The sequence below is a fragment of the Podarcis filfolensis genome (genome assembly GCF_964270895.1).
Source record: "Podarcis filfolensis genome assembly, chromosome: 14".
NCBI lineage: Eukaryota > Metazoa > Chordata > Lepidosauria > Squamata > Lacertidae > Podarcis > Podarcis filfolensis.
The window spans coordinates 20,515,420-20,533,378 of record NC_139616.1 but is presented as its reverse complement, the minus strand read 5'-3'; the positions used below and the strand labels follow the sequence as shown (position 1 = coordinate 20,533,378).

At 42.5% G+C, this 17,959-nt stretch overlaps 1 protein-coding gene across 3 annotated transcripts in view; it reads right to left on the bottom strand.

Moving 5' to 3' along the window:
- Positions 1-17,959, bottom strand: part of LOC310749460 (ceramide synthase 3-like) — an 87,112-nt gene that overhangs the window by 17,579 nt on the left and 51,574 nt on the right. For all 3 annotated transcript variants that reach the window (XM_083586411.1, XM_083586412.1, XM_083586415.1), the window contains 9 exons: positions 16,307-16,489; positions 14,201-14,318; positions 10,854-10,972; positions 7,611-7,668; positions 6,974-7,024; positions 6,170-6,262; positions 3,781-3,909; positions 2,325-2,431; positions 298-454 (listed from right to left, as the gene is read on the bottom strand). In XM_083586411.1, the coding sequence (XP_083442537.1) occupies positions 298-454; positions 2,325-2,431; positions 3,781-3,909; positions 6,170-6,262; positions 6,974-7,024; positions 7,611-7,668; positions 10,854-10,972; positions 14,201-14,318; positions 16,307-16,489 (1,015 nt within the window). The remainder of the gene's footprint in view (positions 1-297; positions 455-2,324; positions 2,432-3,780; positions 3,910-6,169; positions 6,263-6,973; positions 7,025-7,610; positions 7,669-10,853; positions 10,973-14,200; positions 14,319-16,306; positions 16,490-17,959) is intronic.

Here is a 17,959-nt window from a genome sequence, read left to right as displayed (position 1 = left end):
TTTGAGGGGGCTGGGCATTGCCATTCAGATGGTTTGGGAGAGCCCTGTCTTGTGATCAGTTATGAGGGGTGGGACTTACCTGCCCCCCCCCTATATTTTATTCAAGTTGGTACCCCTGGGCATGGAGGGGTGCTTTCTGTATCCCAGACCTGAGTTTTCCTACCCTTGATGTAAATTATAGTTCTTAAAAAGCGAAGAGTTAAGAGAACTGGGAGTTTCCTAGTCTATCATTATCAAATGGACTTCTGCCCAAATCATACACTTACCCGGATGCTTTGGCTGAAGCTTAAGTCTTACCTTTATAAAGATGAATTTCTTCAGAATTTTGCAAACTAAGTAGCCCCAGTACAGATGCAGACCTTGCAGGATCAATAAAGGTATATTGTAGACGATATATGCTAGGACGAATGTCTGTGTATAATATATAGGATAGATCAATGTGGATCGTAGAATCCTGAAATAGAAAAAGTATTGTGACAAAGTGTGCATGGGACCCTGGTGGATTTTAAGCAGTGTATGCCTTTACTAACATCCCCATGCCCTTCTTCGCTTGGGAATTCCACAAGACAAAGAGATCAGTGCCATTTTGATACCAGCAGTTGAAATCTGTGCAGCCTTGAAAGGTTCAATTTACCTTCTTGATTCAAGATGGCACCAAATCATGTCCAAGCATGGTTGAAAACCTGGCCCTTCATCACAGGAATGAGGTTCAACTATGGTTCAAAAATGTCTGGAGACTAGCACTTGCAGAGGAAACAACTCATGGTGCAGCAGTATTGAAAGGAAAAGAGAGAAATCGGGTGTTTTCTAGGCCAATTGGTGGCCATTGATTACATGTGGACTGGAGAACATTATGTTGGCTGCATCAGTACTGATCTTGACTTCCTGGTTGCTTTTCCTTTGTCAAAACTATGTTGGTGTGTGCCCTATCTCTGTTGAGTGATAGAAACTATGATAAAAAACCGTGTTGAAGGGATACAAAACTAGATAGTAACCAAACATGGGTAAAGAATAGAATATAGAATATGGATAATACTTACCTGACTTCTGGCAAGAGGGGCGGGGTATTGACATTTTTTTTCTTTGTATGGATATTATTGTGCTCCTTTAATGTATATTATTGAAAAGTCAATAAAAATATAAATATTTGCAGGGGGAAGGATTGAGGAACCATCTGTTCAGCCTGCCACCTTGATTCGAAATGGTGTCCAACTGTATCCAAATACAGATGAAATCCTACTCCTTGATCTCAGGAACCATCATGCAAAATTTGGTTACAATATTGCAAGAGGTGTCCAAATGCACAGAGAAGAGAGACAAGCCACTTTCCAAAGAACATCATGGATCACTGTAATTGTGGTTGACTTTTATGCTGCCCTTAGGGCATCAAGGCAGTGTACAGTAGTTAAAAGCAAAATGCAGAACAAAACAAAAAGTCTATTAAAAAAAAAGGCAATGCTAAAATTAAGAACAGATGCACTTGAATGCTGACAGAGCTCAAACACAGATGAGAGCTCAAATCAAAGGCAGCCAGGAAAGGTTTTCTATCCTAAAGCTCATCATGCTCCTCTCATACCAAACGGCAACACAAAGATCATGGACCATGTGTAGAAGCAAAGGCACATTGGTGCTCTGTGCCTTCCTTCTTCAAAAGGAAGCCCCCAAGCCTCATTATTTCAGAAATATAAAAGGATCAGAAAAAAGGAAAGTAAAAAAAGAAATTTAAAATAACCTCTACAGAACTTGCCATATTCATTCAGTTTTTCAATTCAAGATTGCTCCTGTTTGTTTGCTTGTGAACCCCTCTACACCTGCAAGGAGGTCTCTTTCTTTATGGATGGTGCCATTCAGGCAGTATCATTCATTCATTCATTAAGGGCATTTTTAACCCGCCTTTCATTCATTGATCTCCATTCCTGATCTAAGGACCTAGGCAGGCTGATGCAGGAATAGGTGTTCCTTCTTGAATAACAAATGCCACTCACCCTTGAACACAGCCAATAGAGGGCACAATCACCACTATAACAAAAGTTGAATTTTGTAATATTGGTGTCCAACTAATGCATCCCATCAGTGTAAGGATCTCCACTTGCGCAATTGAACTTTAGGCTCTGCTCCTCTCCTCTCTTCTCCCCACCCTCCCCAAATCTCCTCCAGATGGTTGAGGGAGGTGTAGAACACTTTTCAGGAGAGGCAGGGGAGTTCTATTGAGAAAGTGGAAATTCCTATCTGGATAGGACCATTATGTAGTGCTACATTGGATACAACCCTTTGTTTTACCCTGAACATGTGTTCACGTTGCTAGTCCATATGAAGCAACTCACCAAAAGGGGAAGAAAATCATTCGCGTGATGAAGAATGCGATGGAGAAGACAACGAAGAAGAAACTGCAAGCTTTCTCCCAGCGAGCGTAGTTGAACATCTTTGCTGCCTGGAATGCAAACAAATCCATTAGGCAACATCCATAAATTTAAGAGATTCCCCTCTTTCAAATCTCCAGGATTATCAAACGGTTGCACAGTGTGCTAGAACAGCCATGAGCTGGCCCTTCTTCGTATGGTTCTCTGTGTTGTATGAAGGAGGTCTCTGGTTCAATCTTGGGGACGTCCAGGTAGAGTTGGGAATGTTCCCTGTCTGGAAGCCTGAAGAGCAGTTGCTGGTCAGTGCTGATAATATTGAGCCTGATAAATCAATAGCAGCTTGCTTCCTACTTCCATAGGCTTTCATCTAATCTGCAGTCTGCTAGTCCTTTCTAAACCTCCCTGGGAGAGCTATCAAAGCATATCTCACTGCACTTCCGTCCCACCCCACTGGTACTGACACCTCCGGCGCTCCATACTTCTGGCCCAGTGCAGATAGGGAGGGACCAATGGTGTAATTCTTCCTATGCCAGCATCTTCCCTGCAGTGCTCCTCTCCAATGCTGTTCAATAACAATATGAAGCTGCTGGAAGCGGTCATTAGGAGATATGGGGCATGGTATCATCAGTATGACACCCAGCTCTAACTCTCTGCTACATATGACTCAGGAGAGGCTCTGACTCTTTTAAAACAGTGCCTGGATGAGGGCCAACAAGCTGAAACTGAATCCTGGTGAGATGGAGGCACTGTGAATGAGCGGTTCTCGGGTCTGGGAGTTGGGTAGTTCACCAGTTCTGGACAGGGTTGCACTCCCTCTGAAGGAACAGGAACATAGTTGGGGGGGAGGAATATGCTTCCAGATCCATCCTGAAGTCCCTTCACAAGAAAGGGGATAAAACTCTCCCCCCCCCCAAATTATCGCCCTATTAGTTTTCTGGATGTTCCCTCCAAACTTTATGCTAGAAACCTAGCCAAGACACCTGCTAGACTCCACAAAAACAACATCTTACATGAGGAACAAGGGGGGTGTAGACTTAGAGCTGGCTATTGCACTACTGACCAATGCTTCACACAGTCTCACATCATTTGCAAATATACGAATCAAAACAAATGCAACCTCTTTGCTACCTCCATTGATCCATCTACCACTTTTGACTCAGCCAACCAAAATAGATTGAGGGAGAAGTTCTCAAACGCTTGTTATATAGACCTTTGAAAGTGCAAAATAATTTTCAAAGGAAAGCACTTTCATTTCCCAATGGGACATCAGCTGTCCTTCACGTAGAACTGGTTGACAGCGACATAGGACAAAATTGACAGTCTTTGCTTGCCAAACTAGATGTCTGAACGAGCAAAACAAAGAACACAAACCCAGTATGATCTTATAAATAGAAGGCACTGGAAACCAAACAGCTTTTACCTCCAGCCAGAAATCCGCAGAGTCATGGATGAGCATGACCAGCGTTCCTATGCGGACGTGATTGCTACACCAGGAGCAGAACATCAAGGCAAGGGCAACAAAATGGTGAATCACATGGGCTTTAAAGTCCTGTTGGAGAAAAGAATAAATAATGACTCAAACCCTCTTCTTCAAACAAGTTTAACAGAAATGTGTTTGTTACACCTGACATCATGGTCAGTGTCAGGAGTCAGCACTGATGTGCACCTCCTGAAACCCATGATCCACCAGGGGTGCCATGCCAATCCCTTGCTGCTGCCTCCTATTCACTTGCCTTTGTCTGAGCAAGCGGTGACAAAGGGTAGTAGCATCTGCATGGTTTCTCTATCAGCTCTGGGAGATGCTGCAGATTGAGCCCAGAGGGGAAGGCCAGTGAGTCAGAAGAAGCAACAGTGGCGGTGGCGAAAAGGGGACATTCAGGAAGGGAGCCAAATGAGAGCATCTTGACTGTCCCCTGCCTAAACATGGAATCTGAACTCAGGAAAAAAGGGCTCGGTAGATGCACAGAAGCCAACGCGTTGGGTAAGTGCTATGGTTGTATAAATAAAAAGGAGGCTGCCTGATTCTGTGTTCCTTCCAGAAACTCTGGCTCCTTTACATTTTGCAGGTGTAGCAAACCCACATCAATATAGGGACCATTAGTACCATATTGAAGATGGACCATATTGCTTTGAAGCGCATCACTGCCACTATCCCCATTCTGTAGCTTGTGCAGATGCTTGGTTCAAGCAGAGAGCATATTGTATAGTGCAAGAGCATAGCATAAAATATTCAACTTTCAGCCACCAGATGCATATTGAAGGTGGAAGTTGATGCATCTTTCATAAAGACAGAACTGTGCAAAAATTTACGCATGGGCAATAGGTAAGGACCAATCAGTCTATTCACAGTATGTATCAATGTCACAAGTGTTAATTCATAAGGTCGTTCCATCCCATCCACATTATTCTGTACATCTTTAAAAAGCATGACATTTAAATACATATTTTATCACAAAATCTTTTCTCACATGCAGTTTATCACAATTATTCATTTCTAAACACCTTTCATCCTGATATATGTGATTTTTTGGGGGGTGGGGCAATGTTTTGCAACATTTCTTGAGCTAATGTTGTGCTGAGACAACATTTTCCAAAGCTCATCCAGGAAGACCCACTGGGAGCTGTCCAGGGTCCTGATTAGCTTTTGCTTGATGAGACTCTGTTAATGGCTACTACTTCTCCATCAATCACCAAACCCCAACACAGTGTTGGATGCCTTCTGTCTCTTTTTCTGAGTGTATTCAGCAAGATGATTGTGGTGGGGCATAGCTTACCTGTGGCACAAGCCAACGCCAATGCTTGCAAGTGACAGTATTGGAGCAAGGTTATCTGAAAGTCAGTCCTGTTCACACCTCCACCGAAGCTGCTATATTTGAAGGGAATTTTATGTTCTGAAAGAAGTTGCCTTCTTTCACGAGGGAACATCTGAAGTATTAAATTACTCTTGGGACCTGGTAGCAGAATGTTTTTACAATGTTTTTAGCTGAAACTGTTTTTAGAAACCTTTTTTTAATATGAATTCTTATGGGTGTGTTTGCCTCTGTAGGAAGAAGTCCCTGAAAGTATTCTGTAGGAGGAAGGGCAGAATTAAACTTATTATTAATAATAAATAGCATTACCACCCACAGTGATTATGTGGGAAAAGCCTGGCCCTTTGAGAGTTTCTTACTTGTTGAACTCTAGGTCCTCTTTGATGCAGAGAACAACATAACCTTCAGTATGCCCTTCCCTGTCCTTCCTATAGCTTCCTTTGTGTCCATTAATTGTTCCTCGAAGCCATCTTGGCTTGGAGTCTCTTAGCATTAACATATCAGCACTGATACACAGCATGTCTTTCAAAATGCCTTTGGCGTGTCCTTATCACCCTATAGTGCCCTGGCTTCTCTGAGTTGCTATCATGAGCCCTTGCACTCTCAGTGTCCAGTTCTCTCCTGGCACTAAACTAAGTAAAGTCGTACCTTGGTTTTCGAACAGCTTAGTTCTCAAACGTTTTGGCTCCCGAATGCCGCAAACCCAGAAATGAGTGTTCTGGTTTGCGAACTATTTTTTGAAGCCGAACACCCAGTGGGGCTTCCGTGGCTTCTGATTGACTGCAGGACCTTCCTGCAGCCAATCAGAAGCCGTGCTTTGGTTTCCGAACATTTTGGAAGTCGAAAGGACCTCCGTAACGGATTCCATTTGACTTCCGAGGTACGGCTGTATAGCACTTATGGAACACTGCAGTGCAACGTTTTTCTTCTCCAATAAAAAAGGCAGAAAATCATAAAACATTTGTGGATTGTAAATTGTGAACCGTTATCACGACTTGCCTTCCTTTTGGTGTCAAATCCAAGAGTAAGCAACAGCGAACTATAGAAGCTCATCTGGAGGACGTAGTACCAATACTGGGACGCCAGCAAAGACTGGAAAGAGAAAGAATGCCTATTACCTCTTGAGTCAGACAGTCTGGGGGAGGGGAGAAAACACTGGTACAGTGGTGCCTCAGGTTACATACGCTTCAGGTTACATACGCTTCAGGTTACAGACTCCGCTAACCCAGAAATAGTGCTTCAGGTTAAGAACTTTGCTTCAGGATGAGAACAGAAATCGTGCTCCGGCGGCACAGCAACAGCAGGAGACCCCATTAGCTAAAGTGGTGCTTCAGGTTAAGAACAGTTTCAGGTTAAGTATGGACCTCCGGAACGAATTAAGTACGTAACCCGAGGTACCACTGTATTGGTGTTAGCACTGTGGCCAAGGAATAACAGAAGGATGCCTAAAAGAAAGGGGCCAGTTATGACCCTGGGATAGATTTTCCCTTCTTCGGGGGATGAGGCCAAGGACTTTGCATGCAATTCAATCCCCAGCACCTCCACATAGGGTTGGGAGAGACCCCTATCTGAAATCCTAAAGAGCCAGTCAGTGTACTGAACTAGATCAACCAATAATCTGGCCTGGGAAAAGGCAGCTTCCTATGTTCTTATGCACTCTTCTCTTTTTGACTAGTGGGCATGCAAAACTCAACATGGGATTTGCAAAAAGGTTACTCTGACCCCATTAAAGCGCTGTGGGACAACTTTTCAGAAAGAGGGGACAATTAGAACGCAAAGAGAAGTAGCAGAAACAGCACTCACGTGGTATGGATAGTTGGCCCAAACCTGCCAAAGATCATAAAGCCAGGGTTTCTAGGGGAAAACAAAACAAAACAGAATCAGGCAGATAATTACCATTATTTTCCATGTTGCAGAGTGAGCGCAGCACACTGGCTGAGCAACTGAGCTGGTTCAAATCTCACCTCTGTCACAAACTCACTAAGTGGCCTGAGGCAAGCCACTCTCACTCACCTGCCACTCACCGCCATTTGCAATATGAGGATGGTAGTTCCAGCCTACCTTACAGGGTTCTTTTTACTATTAGCAGGAGAACCCAATTACAGATGTTCTGCAAAGTTCCAGCGTTGGGGGGGGGCGGGGGAGAAACCCTTATACCACAACATGCATATATCTGTATTGGACTAAGAGGAGGGCAGGATAATTCCCCAGTCCTGGCTTCTTCTTAATCAAATAAAATTTCATAAATCCCCATTTATAAGACTAGATTTGGGATTATAATGACAAGTAACTGCTGAGAAATTGGGCATCTAGCCCTTATTTTGCAACAAGGAAAAATTCTGGGCACATGGCAAATCTTGCTTTAGAGAAAGCAGGATCAGGCCTTAGTTTTGATGAAGATTTTATTAAAGGTTCACTTGTTATCTCCCATTTAACTTACATCATAGAGAAATACAATTCCAGCAATACATGATGTCAAGTAGAATATAAATCGCCAACTGCAAAAAAGAAGGAAAAAAGGATTTAAGAACACAGAAGTCACACATCTGGAGTAGACATAATGCTGCCCAATTTTCTGTACATATTTTGGAGATCAAAAAGATCCCTTCTTTCCACCTCCTTCATTTCATCCTAACTCCTTCCTTTCATTTTCAAAGTTACCGTATTTTTCCGTGTATAAGACGCTCCCTATTTTGGGGGACTCCAAATTAAGAAAACACCCCTCAGCACTACCTGTGTATAAGAGGAGCCACAATTTTTAACCATTTTTTTGTGTAAAAAACCCCCTAGTCTTATACATGGAAAAATACGGTACATTGTGGTTAGCTTTAACATTGTTTCTGATTACTGCTAGTATTGTAGTTACAGATAGGTAGCCGTGTTGGTCTGCCATAGTCAAAACAAATTTTTTTTTTTTCTTTCCAGTAGCACCTTAAAGACCAACTAAGTTAGTTCTTGGTATGAGCTTTCGTGTGCATGCATCTGAAGAAGTGTGCATGCACACGAAAGAAGTGTGCATGCACACGAAAGCTCATACCAAGAACTAACTTAGTTGGTCTTTAAGGTGCTACTGGAAGGAAATTTTTGTTTTTGTTTTTGCTAGTATTGTAGTTAGCTGAAACTGGTTCAAAAATCCTACTTCTAATTATGATTGCAAAGTGCAGTTTTGATGGGCATCAGGGGTGGGGGAGAGAACTGATTCAGTTCACATTTAAAGGCAAATCTAACAAACTTGTGCTTTCTGAAACAACACAAGAACCGAAACACAGACATGCTTGAGAATATTATACTTATATTAGGGGGAAATGTGCATATATATGCATATAATTACGGAAAATAACATACAAAATGCATTGTGTTAGGTCAAGTGGCTTGCAAAAATGTGTACATTAGACAAAACTTCATACATGAATGTGTTTGGTGGGTGAAATGCACATTAAAATGCTGCTAAATTTAATGAGCTTTTTAAACAACCAAACAAACACAAATTGCTGTAGAAATGTGGAGAACTGAAATTAAGATTGGAAAAATGAGACGCTAAGACAACTTAAAATCGTCAAATATCATTCCTTAATGTTTGGTGAAAAATGCCAGTGCAGATATTTTTGTGTTGGCATCCATCTGTCTTGGGAGACAATGGAGGAGTGTGCCTTTGGGAGTGCAGATATAACACAAGCTAGAATCACACAGCCCAATGAAAGGAGGTGGAAGATTTGTAATGAAGTGGAAGAAGAAAGGAGTAGGTGAATGTGGTTGGTAGACTGCAGATGTATGGCCACCCGCTAGACCACAAAGCCAACATCAAAGAAGGGAAAGCAATACCTACATGAAAAGACTGATTCCATACATTGTTGGCAAAGTCATTTAAAGGAGAAAAAAGTCCTGATAACACTTCACTAAGCAAACTCAACTTTCTTAGTTCAGGCCTTGTACAAAGCAGGAAGACATTCAACCAAACATACTGCCCTGGGCTGGCCAGGTCAGGACGATGCACATGGAGGGCTTGCTGAGGACCTGGGGGAAAGCTCCAGCATGATGTGGGTGTCTCTGCCGGGATTGGGGGAGCCTGGTGGTAAAGATCTGGGATGGCGTAGGGGTCCCTCAACCTGCTCTCTTATCTCATCCCTCTCCGCAATGAGAGTCCTGCCTGCTTCCTCACAGGTCAGAGTCTGTCTCTGACACTTCCACAGTGCCTGCCACGCCACCCACCCCAACGCTGTCAGACACTGGGAGAAGCTCTGCCTTTGCTCCACCGGGCCTGGCTGCCTCTCAGGAGGCAGAGACACCTTCCCAGGCATCTAGATCTAGGAGATACCAAAGGCGAAAGGGACAGAGGGCTCCACCAACTGGGCATAGTGAGATATTCCAGAAACACTTGCTACATTAAGCTGTGTTGGTTCCTTTCCTCTTTATAGGATTAGCAAGGGCGTGACAGCATCTTTTGACCTTTAGGTGTATTCAGGATTAATTGTGTGTATTGCCTGAAGTGCCTTAACCCAGCAATTTGCAATCTACACTTTAAAGTCTTTGGGAAGAATTCTCCTTTGAGTGTTTGTTCCTCAGGAACTGGAAGCCATGACCATCCAGATGAAAACTCCCTCAGAAGTAAACAGCCTATCAGAGATGCACTACCAGCGAAGATCATGCTGCTCGGCTTAGTTGCTAAGCAACACCTCTACCCACCCCCCTCTTGGCCAGTTGACATGAACAATAGCAGAATGAACCCTACATGGAATAACCTCTGCTGTTTACCTGGAAGTAAGCCTCGTGTTATTTAGTGGGACTTACTTCCAAAGGGTCTTTGGCAGCTAAGCTTTGGCTTTTGAAACCAAGAACTCAGTTTTGCTTAGCTATTCTGAGCTGAGAAGAAAACTAAACAGGCAAAGTTAAAAACAAAATGGTACCCAGGGTCATCTGCAAGTTTGAACCTGCTGAGATTCTGTGAAAGGCAAACAAGGTGAGGTTTAAATTGCCATTACTCCTGAACTGTGGAAATACAGTGATGTAATACAGGAAAGCTTTGGGTGCGGGAATGGGAGGAACAGAGAACCGGATAATTTTTATTCCTAATATTCAGAATGATGAAATATTAGCTCTCCCACACTGAGTGATTTAGTCATATGTAGGGATGGAGAAGAAATCCAATTCAGTTCAATTCAAATTCAAAACAATAAGCGAAATGAAACACACTCATCCATCACATTTCTCTCAATTTTGTAATGCCGTTCTCCAGACAAGAAATGTGTACCAAAAGGGTACATTCTCATATTTGTATATGTATATCATACATTCAAGGGCAAATTCATATATCTGTGAAAATAATGCAAAGGGCTGCTTTTTGGTTCTCAGATTCTTTTGGAAAGCGTGAATTAGTTATGTTTGCCTTTAAATGTGAACTGAATTGAATTTCCACCCACCCACCCCCATCCCCTAATTGGTACAGCCCCTACTGAAGAGTCAGGCATCTAATGTTTTGTCCTTACAGAGCTAACAAATCTGTGATTGGGTGTTCTCCCTTCAGTTTGCAGGAGCGGGCTCCCTTGGTGGAATACTATAATGGTGGAATGCAACTATAATAGGGGTGGGGGGGAGAGAGACAGAGAAAGGTCCTCCTAGCCTCATCATCTTCTCCCTGGCATCCTCATTTTCTACACACACAGATGGCCATGCTGCCTGTTCTTACCAAGCTTCCTGGAATTTCTTGTGCAGAGTTGGGATTTCTAGATTTCGCCGCCGCCGGAACCATTTCTCCACCAGGTGCACCGTCCAGTTACACTTTTTGGCTAATCCACGTATCTCCAACTGTAGGGAAAGTCAGTGGCACACATGTGGCACAGGTTAGAGGCAAAGTAAAGACAAAAAAGAAAGGGCCTTCTCATTTCTAAGGCTGCAGTTTTCACCACTAGGAAGTAGGCGCTTCTTTCTGACATTGACTTTCCACGTTTTCTGGAGGGCAGGGGCTGACTCAAGTTTGCTGCAGTGAAAACAACACCTTGAGGACTCATGCATTTATTGTGGCATAAGATTTCATGGCCATTCAAGCACTGGATAGAGTGGGCTAAAGAGCACAAAAGCTTGTGGCATATAATGTGTTAAGTCTTTCAAGGGGTCACAAGACTCTTTGTTTATGCTTTGTTTTTTTACTATCCACATTATGATTTAGGATCCTGAGAGTTCTTCCTTATTCAGAGCTTGGTTTCAACTACTAATGTGGGAAGGCTCAATTCTTTCATTGGTAGATTGTATTGGTAGATTTGTATTCTCATTGTGTATTTTTCTGTTGTGAGCTGCCCTGGGATCTTTGAATGAGGGGTGGTCAGTGATTTTTTTTCTTAAAAAAATGCTTAGGGGTACTTTTATTTTCCTACTCATATTGAAATACTGCCCCTCAATGAGGCCAAACTTAGATTCACAAAACGTTTAGGGGTATGCTTACCCCTGCGTCCCCCTAGAAAGAAAGCACTGGGGGCAGTATACAAATTTAATTAACAACAATAATAGATTGACCAGCAGCATAGCTAATCTGAAACTAACCTCAGCAGGACTTCCATATAATTGTGTACAGGATGTCAGCCTAAATTGATCCATTTTGAGATATACCACACTTGTTTATAGGACCGGTTCAGAAGCTGCTTTGGGTAAATGGGCACCCCCCTCACCTGTCTCTATTTACTATCCTTCCAGCCAACTTTTTGCCTCCCCTTTCTTACTCCAACACATGTGCTGCTGCTATCTTATGGTGCTTTCTCTCTAACCATTTCTAAAACCATCGTCTTCTCTATTTCTGATTAAAGTCTTCCCATGCTTGTGGGGAAAGTGTGTTTCCCATTTGAGAGAAAGAGCCTTTTCAGTAGTGGCCCCCCTAGGGATGTAGGAAGGCACCGTTTTCTGTTCTGCCCTCTGTTCACTGCATGCAGCACTGCTTCCGTTCTGCTGCAGTTCGTCTTTTGACAGAAGCTACGCTAATGGTCTCACTGCCTACTGTGGTGAAATTACATGATCTATGTAAATCACACTGTTTCCCCAGAAATGTCCTCCTGGGACCTATCTTAACATCTCTTTATCATCAGGCAGAGACCTTTCTACTTCCTCAGTCTTTTAAAGATCTTTTTAAAAAATGAAATTGGAGTATACCTTGAGGACATTGTGTTGGCCACCCCTGATTTACTGTGATGCGCGAATGCAGCAAGAAAGGAAAGGAAAAAGCAGGGTACAAATGGGTGGAACTCAGGGTTTCCAGATCAAGGAACGGCTGAAGAAGTTGGGTATGTTTGCTTGGAAAAGAGGAGACTGAGAGGAAATATGATAGCCATCTTCAAATATATTAAGGTCTATCATATGGAAGAGGGACACGGGTGGTGCTGTGGGTTAAACCACAGAGCCTAGGATTTGCCGATCAGAAGGTCGGCGAGCTCCCGTTGCTCGGTCCCTGCTCCTGCTAACCTAGCAGTTTGAAAGCACGTCAAAGTGCAAGTAGATAAATAGGTACCACTCCGGTGGGAAGGTAAACAGCATTTCTGTGTGCTGCTCTGGTTCGCCAGAAGTGGCTTAGTCATGCTGGCCGTGTGACCCGGAAGCTGTACGCCGGCTCCTTCGGCGAGATGAGTGCTGCAACCCCAGAGTCGGTCACAACTGGACCTAATGGTCAGGGGTCCCTTTACCTTTATCATATGGAAGAGGGAGCATACTTGTTTTCTCCTGCTCTGGAAGGTAGGACGTGAACCAATGCCTTCAAATTACAAGAAAGGAGATTATGACTAAACATTCGGAAAAACTTTCTGACAGTAAGAGCTGTTTGGCAGTGGAACAGACTCCTACAGAGGTGGGGGACTCTCCTTCCTTGGAAGTTTTTAAACAGAGGTTGGATGGCCATCTGTCATGGATGCTTTAGCTGAGATTCCAGCATTGCTGGGGGTTGGACTAGATGACCCTTGGCGTCTCTTCCAACTCTTTAATTCTTTGATTCAGTTCTGCCTCACATGTGCCTTCACTTCCTGAATGCTGCTGCTGTTTTCTCCCTGAATTGTGAGAAACAGTCCCTTGAAGGATCAGAGCATGGGGAGAGTGTGGGGGTCAGTTCCACTCACCCACACTACTTTTGATGTACAGTTTTTACATTTTTTGGTTTCTAATTTGTTAAGAGTTGAAAATCCAGCCCTTGCCCAAGGACTCAGGCTGGGCGGCAGCAGCAGTAAGAGAGGAGTGGGGGGAAGTGGTGAAGATCAAATCTGGCTGCAACTCCTCCAAAGTCTACAGGGCAAATCAGGAGTGCCTCAGAGTCCACTTGCATCAAGCATTTTGAAGTCTTCCTTTCCAGAAAGGCTTTGATTAGTTAAACCGGCACCAGCGGGAATGTGTGTTACTTGAACCGACTGCATGGATGTATAGCATTTTCAAACTTTTGGTGTTGTTATGCTAGATTTTACTGCATTTTGTACTGTCCTGGGAATTGTAAACTGAATAGGATTTTCATCATTAAGTTAATGATTTGGGGCTTAAAACGCAGGATAAAAACATAGCATAAATGTACACAAAAATGTATTTATGAGAGCCACTTGGAATTTCCAGCACTGGTCTAGCAAGTGGGATATATAAGTTTTAGAAAGCCATATGCATTCAGAACTAGGGATGTTGGAGAATTTCAACAGAAATGGGGGTGGAAATTGCTGGTGTCTACATATTTGTCCGTTGTCCAGAACAGAAATCAATCTGTGTTGTTGCTTCCAGTCCACAAATTATACATGATTATGCCCTCCCCCCCCGCCCGAAATACATGGGATTGAATAACGTAATGACCGTGTAACTTGCATGATTTCTGTAACTAACTGCTAAGTCAAAAAGACAGCAAGACGAAGAATGCAGTTTTTGGTGGAAGAGGAACTGCAGAAGAATGGAAGCAGTGCTGCATGCGACAGATGAAGGGTGGAATGGAAAACGGTGCCTTCTTATACCTCCAATGCAGACAGGCACAGACGATGGTTTTGAGAACAGGCATCTACTAAAGATACATCCTTTTAAAGAATCCTTCACCTGTGATGGTTTTTTTGTGCACTTCCTGAAAAATGTTTCCAAGGTGGGATTCTTCTGGGGCCGGACACGCTTCATACTCTTTATGCCCATGAGATTTGCTAGAGGAGCAGCAATGCACCTGGAAAGATGCAAAAGAGGAGCCTTTTTTAAAAGAGAAAGAAATGGCAATGATTCTAATAGATTTCAGTGGAAACTGTGCTATCTGCTGATGAGTTTGCTTTTCCTACTGTTACTGCAACACCGAGAAATGATACCTGTGACTATCGAAAGGGTTTCACATGGAAAATCAGCCACTCTTTTAGCTAGACTGTGCTGCACTTAGGAATAAAGTGATACCTTGGTTCTCAAATGCCTTGGCACTCAAACGCCTTGGTTCCCAAATGCCAAAAACCCGGAAGTAAGTGTTACAGTTTTCAAATGTTTTTTGGAAGCCGAACATCCGATACGGCTGTCAGCTATTGTTTCCGGGGCACCTGCACCACTCAGAAGCTGCGCCTTGGTTTTCGAACATTTCGGAAGTCAAACGGATTAAGTTTGGCGCTTTTGTTTTTGCTATTTATTTTGCGTTTTTGTTTTTGAGGCTTTTTCGGTTCATTTGTTTTTGTGACTGTGTGGAACCCAGTTCAGCTCCTGACTGATTGATTGTGTGACCGTGGGAATGGATAAAAGCCAAACAAGGACTATCATCAGTGCAGGTAAAAAAAATATTTAATTTCAATTTTTTTCATCTACTATACTGTCTTATTTATTTTATAGTACAGTACATTGATTATTACTTTCATTTTAGGGATCAATGGTCTCGTTAGATAGTAAAATTCATGTTAAATTGTTGTTTAGGAGTTGTTTTTAAAAGTCTGGAACAGATTAATCCGTTTTGCATTACTTTCTATGGGAAAGTGCGCCTTGGTTTTGGAACGAGCTTCCGGAATGAATTAAGTTTGAGAACCAAAGTACCACTGTACTGCTGGATAAGAAGGGAGACAACATGAGAGGTGGAGCCACTGCGTTGGCTTCGCAGAAAGAGGATTGCTATTGCTTACCAGGAGGGAAATAGGTGAGGTGGTGCTGAGGTCAGAACAGTGCAAAGATTAAGGACCGCCCAGATTGGCTCTGCTGGTGCATTTGCCTCTCTGCCACCTCATCCCTCCCTGCTCATAAGTAGCAGCAACGCACCTGCCAAGAAGTTAGCATAGCAGTTCCACACCTGCCAAACAAACTGCTTCTGATATATCCGTATATATAATTGCTCCCATCTCTTTCCAGCTAATTTCTCCAGAGAAGAATGTCTGGAGTGTGGCCAAGAGATGTTGCTTCAGCAATGCGGCAGCTCAGACTAATGGCCTGGGTAGGAGAACTGGAGGCTCCACCCCTTCCTGGCTTTCAGCCAAGCTCCTCCTCCCAAGAAGTCAAAGTTGAAATATTATATTCATTCATTTTTCTTGGAACACTTGTAAATATTTTAAGACATGACAGTGCAATAGCAAAAGACTTCATTTCCATTTCTGAAACTTAATAAAATGAATAAATAAAGTAGTGAGGTCAGCCTTAGCTGGGGTAACCCAGAAGGATGGGTGAGGTATTATTATTATTATTATTATTATTATTATTATTATTATTATTAATATCATTGATTCCTATCTTGGTGCATATTGCTGTGAATTAATGCATGCAACTTTTGTTTTATGGTATTTTATCCCTCAATTTCTTTCTTTACATATGCCTTCGCCTTTCTACACCACCTTATCTTTAATAATAATAATAATAATAATAATAATAATAATAATAATATATGCAGTAACCTGCTCTAGGTTGGGCCCACACCTGTTTTAGATCCTGAGCCGCTCCTTGGGAGGCATGTGGTCTAAGATATAAGCTCCTCACCTCAATGCTACAAAAATCTATTCAGCTAGAAACAGAATGGGAAAAAGGAGCAAGGCACTTATTTCACGAGGCTTCAAAACCAAACAAGAAAGAATTCTAATGAAGCTACACACAGCTTCGTAACATTACAGCTACATGCGGGCAATTTGAAGCAATCTTCGCATAGCGTTTGCATTCTTGGAGCTTTGGAAAAGCAATATATAAAAGTAAAAGAGAAATAGATACCTTTCAACAAAGAACCTAAGAGCCAACATCCCAAAAGCATATGGAATTGTGACCAATAACTGGTGTGGTTTCGGAAAGATGTATCCATTGCGATCTTCATAGTCCGACCAGCTACAGTTGGCAGGCATCCAGATGTTCTCCCACCAAAACCAGCTATTCACAAATTTTATTATGTGTGCCATTCTGAGTGGAAGAAAAGAGGGCAAATTAGTCCGTGCTAGTCTATTAACAAACACACACACCAAGACTGCGACCGCTTTGTAACATTTAGACATGAACACAACAAGATCTTCTGCAACTGCATACCAACTAAACAATGCAAATCAATTTACAAGTATCTACACATCTAAGTATCAGTAGTGGAAGTTGTGGTGGGGCGACAATGTTCACCTGGGAGGAGGAAACGGGTGAGGCAGTGAGAAGCAGGAGAGACGCAAATGCACTGGTAGAAACACCAGGCTGCGTCTGCCGGTGTGGTTTGCCCCTCCTTGCTAAATAGCAGTGACTCACCTGCCGGGAGATCAGATGAGCACCTCTGTCCCATCATGTTGTCCTCTCCTGCTAAGGGCATTTCTCTACATCAATTACAAGGATAATTTTTCTTGGTACAAATCAGACCCTGACTCTTGAGACTGTGTCCCATAATGGGTGCATGGAGGTTCTCCATATGAGTTCTCAATATTTCCTTGTTGATTGATTGATATCTCAATACATATACAAAATGTCTACATAGTATTACATATACATTATACTTGTAAATTCACATTTTTCATTTCATTATGTACCAATATCTAGTCATTTCTTACTTGCGTCTTATCTTACCCTATGTCTTCCCTTCACCCATGTGTGACTTCCTAATTTTTATTTTATAAATTTATTATATGTGATTTATTTTTTAAGGTCAGTATTTTAATATGAATTTCTCCTTCGTGCAATTTTGCACGGTATATGCATTTTTGCAAAGCAATTTTCCCTAATGTTGTGCATTCTTGGGTATTATTTTCACTAATATATACATTTTTATGCACACTTTACACAAATATGTGCATTATTATTATTATTTTGGTATTTGCTGCTTGCATTGCACAATTTGGAGACAGGCTCGTTTCAAAGATGGCTATGTTTCAGTTCATATACTGTTTCAGAATGCACAAATTAGGTAGGTTCACCTTTAAATGCAAACTGAATCAAATTTCTCTCCCATTCCTGTGCGTGTCCTCAACTGCAGAGATAACTGTGACTCCAGCATTAGAACTAATGGACACATGACAAAGAGTACTTCTCATGTACCACATGAAGCAATACTTGCTTATCTGAATTCTATCTATACACATGCTTGAATACCTCTTGTCAAAATGTGGGAAAGCACCTGATAGAAACGACTTTTTTGCATAAGCTATGGCAAGAAATTATTCTGCTGGTTAAATTAACTGCATTGTTAAGATGGGTTTGTGCAATACTAAGGTGCAACAGGATGGATGCTGGAATTGATGTGCCATTGGCCTGGTCCAGCAGGCTCATCTGGTGTTCTTATAGGGGCTGAATGCGGCCCTTGAGCCCTCTCTGTCTGGCCCTGGGTCTCTCCCCGGACCATGATCCCTGCCACTAAGCCGCATGTTTCACTGCCTCTGCTATGCAGCCTCAAAGTACTTT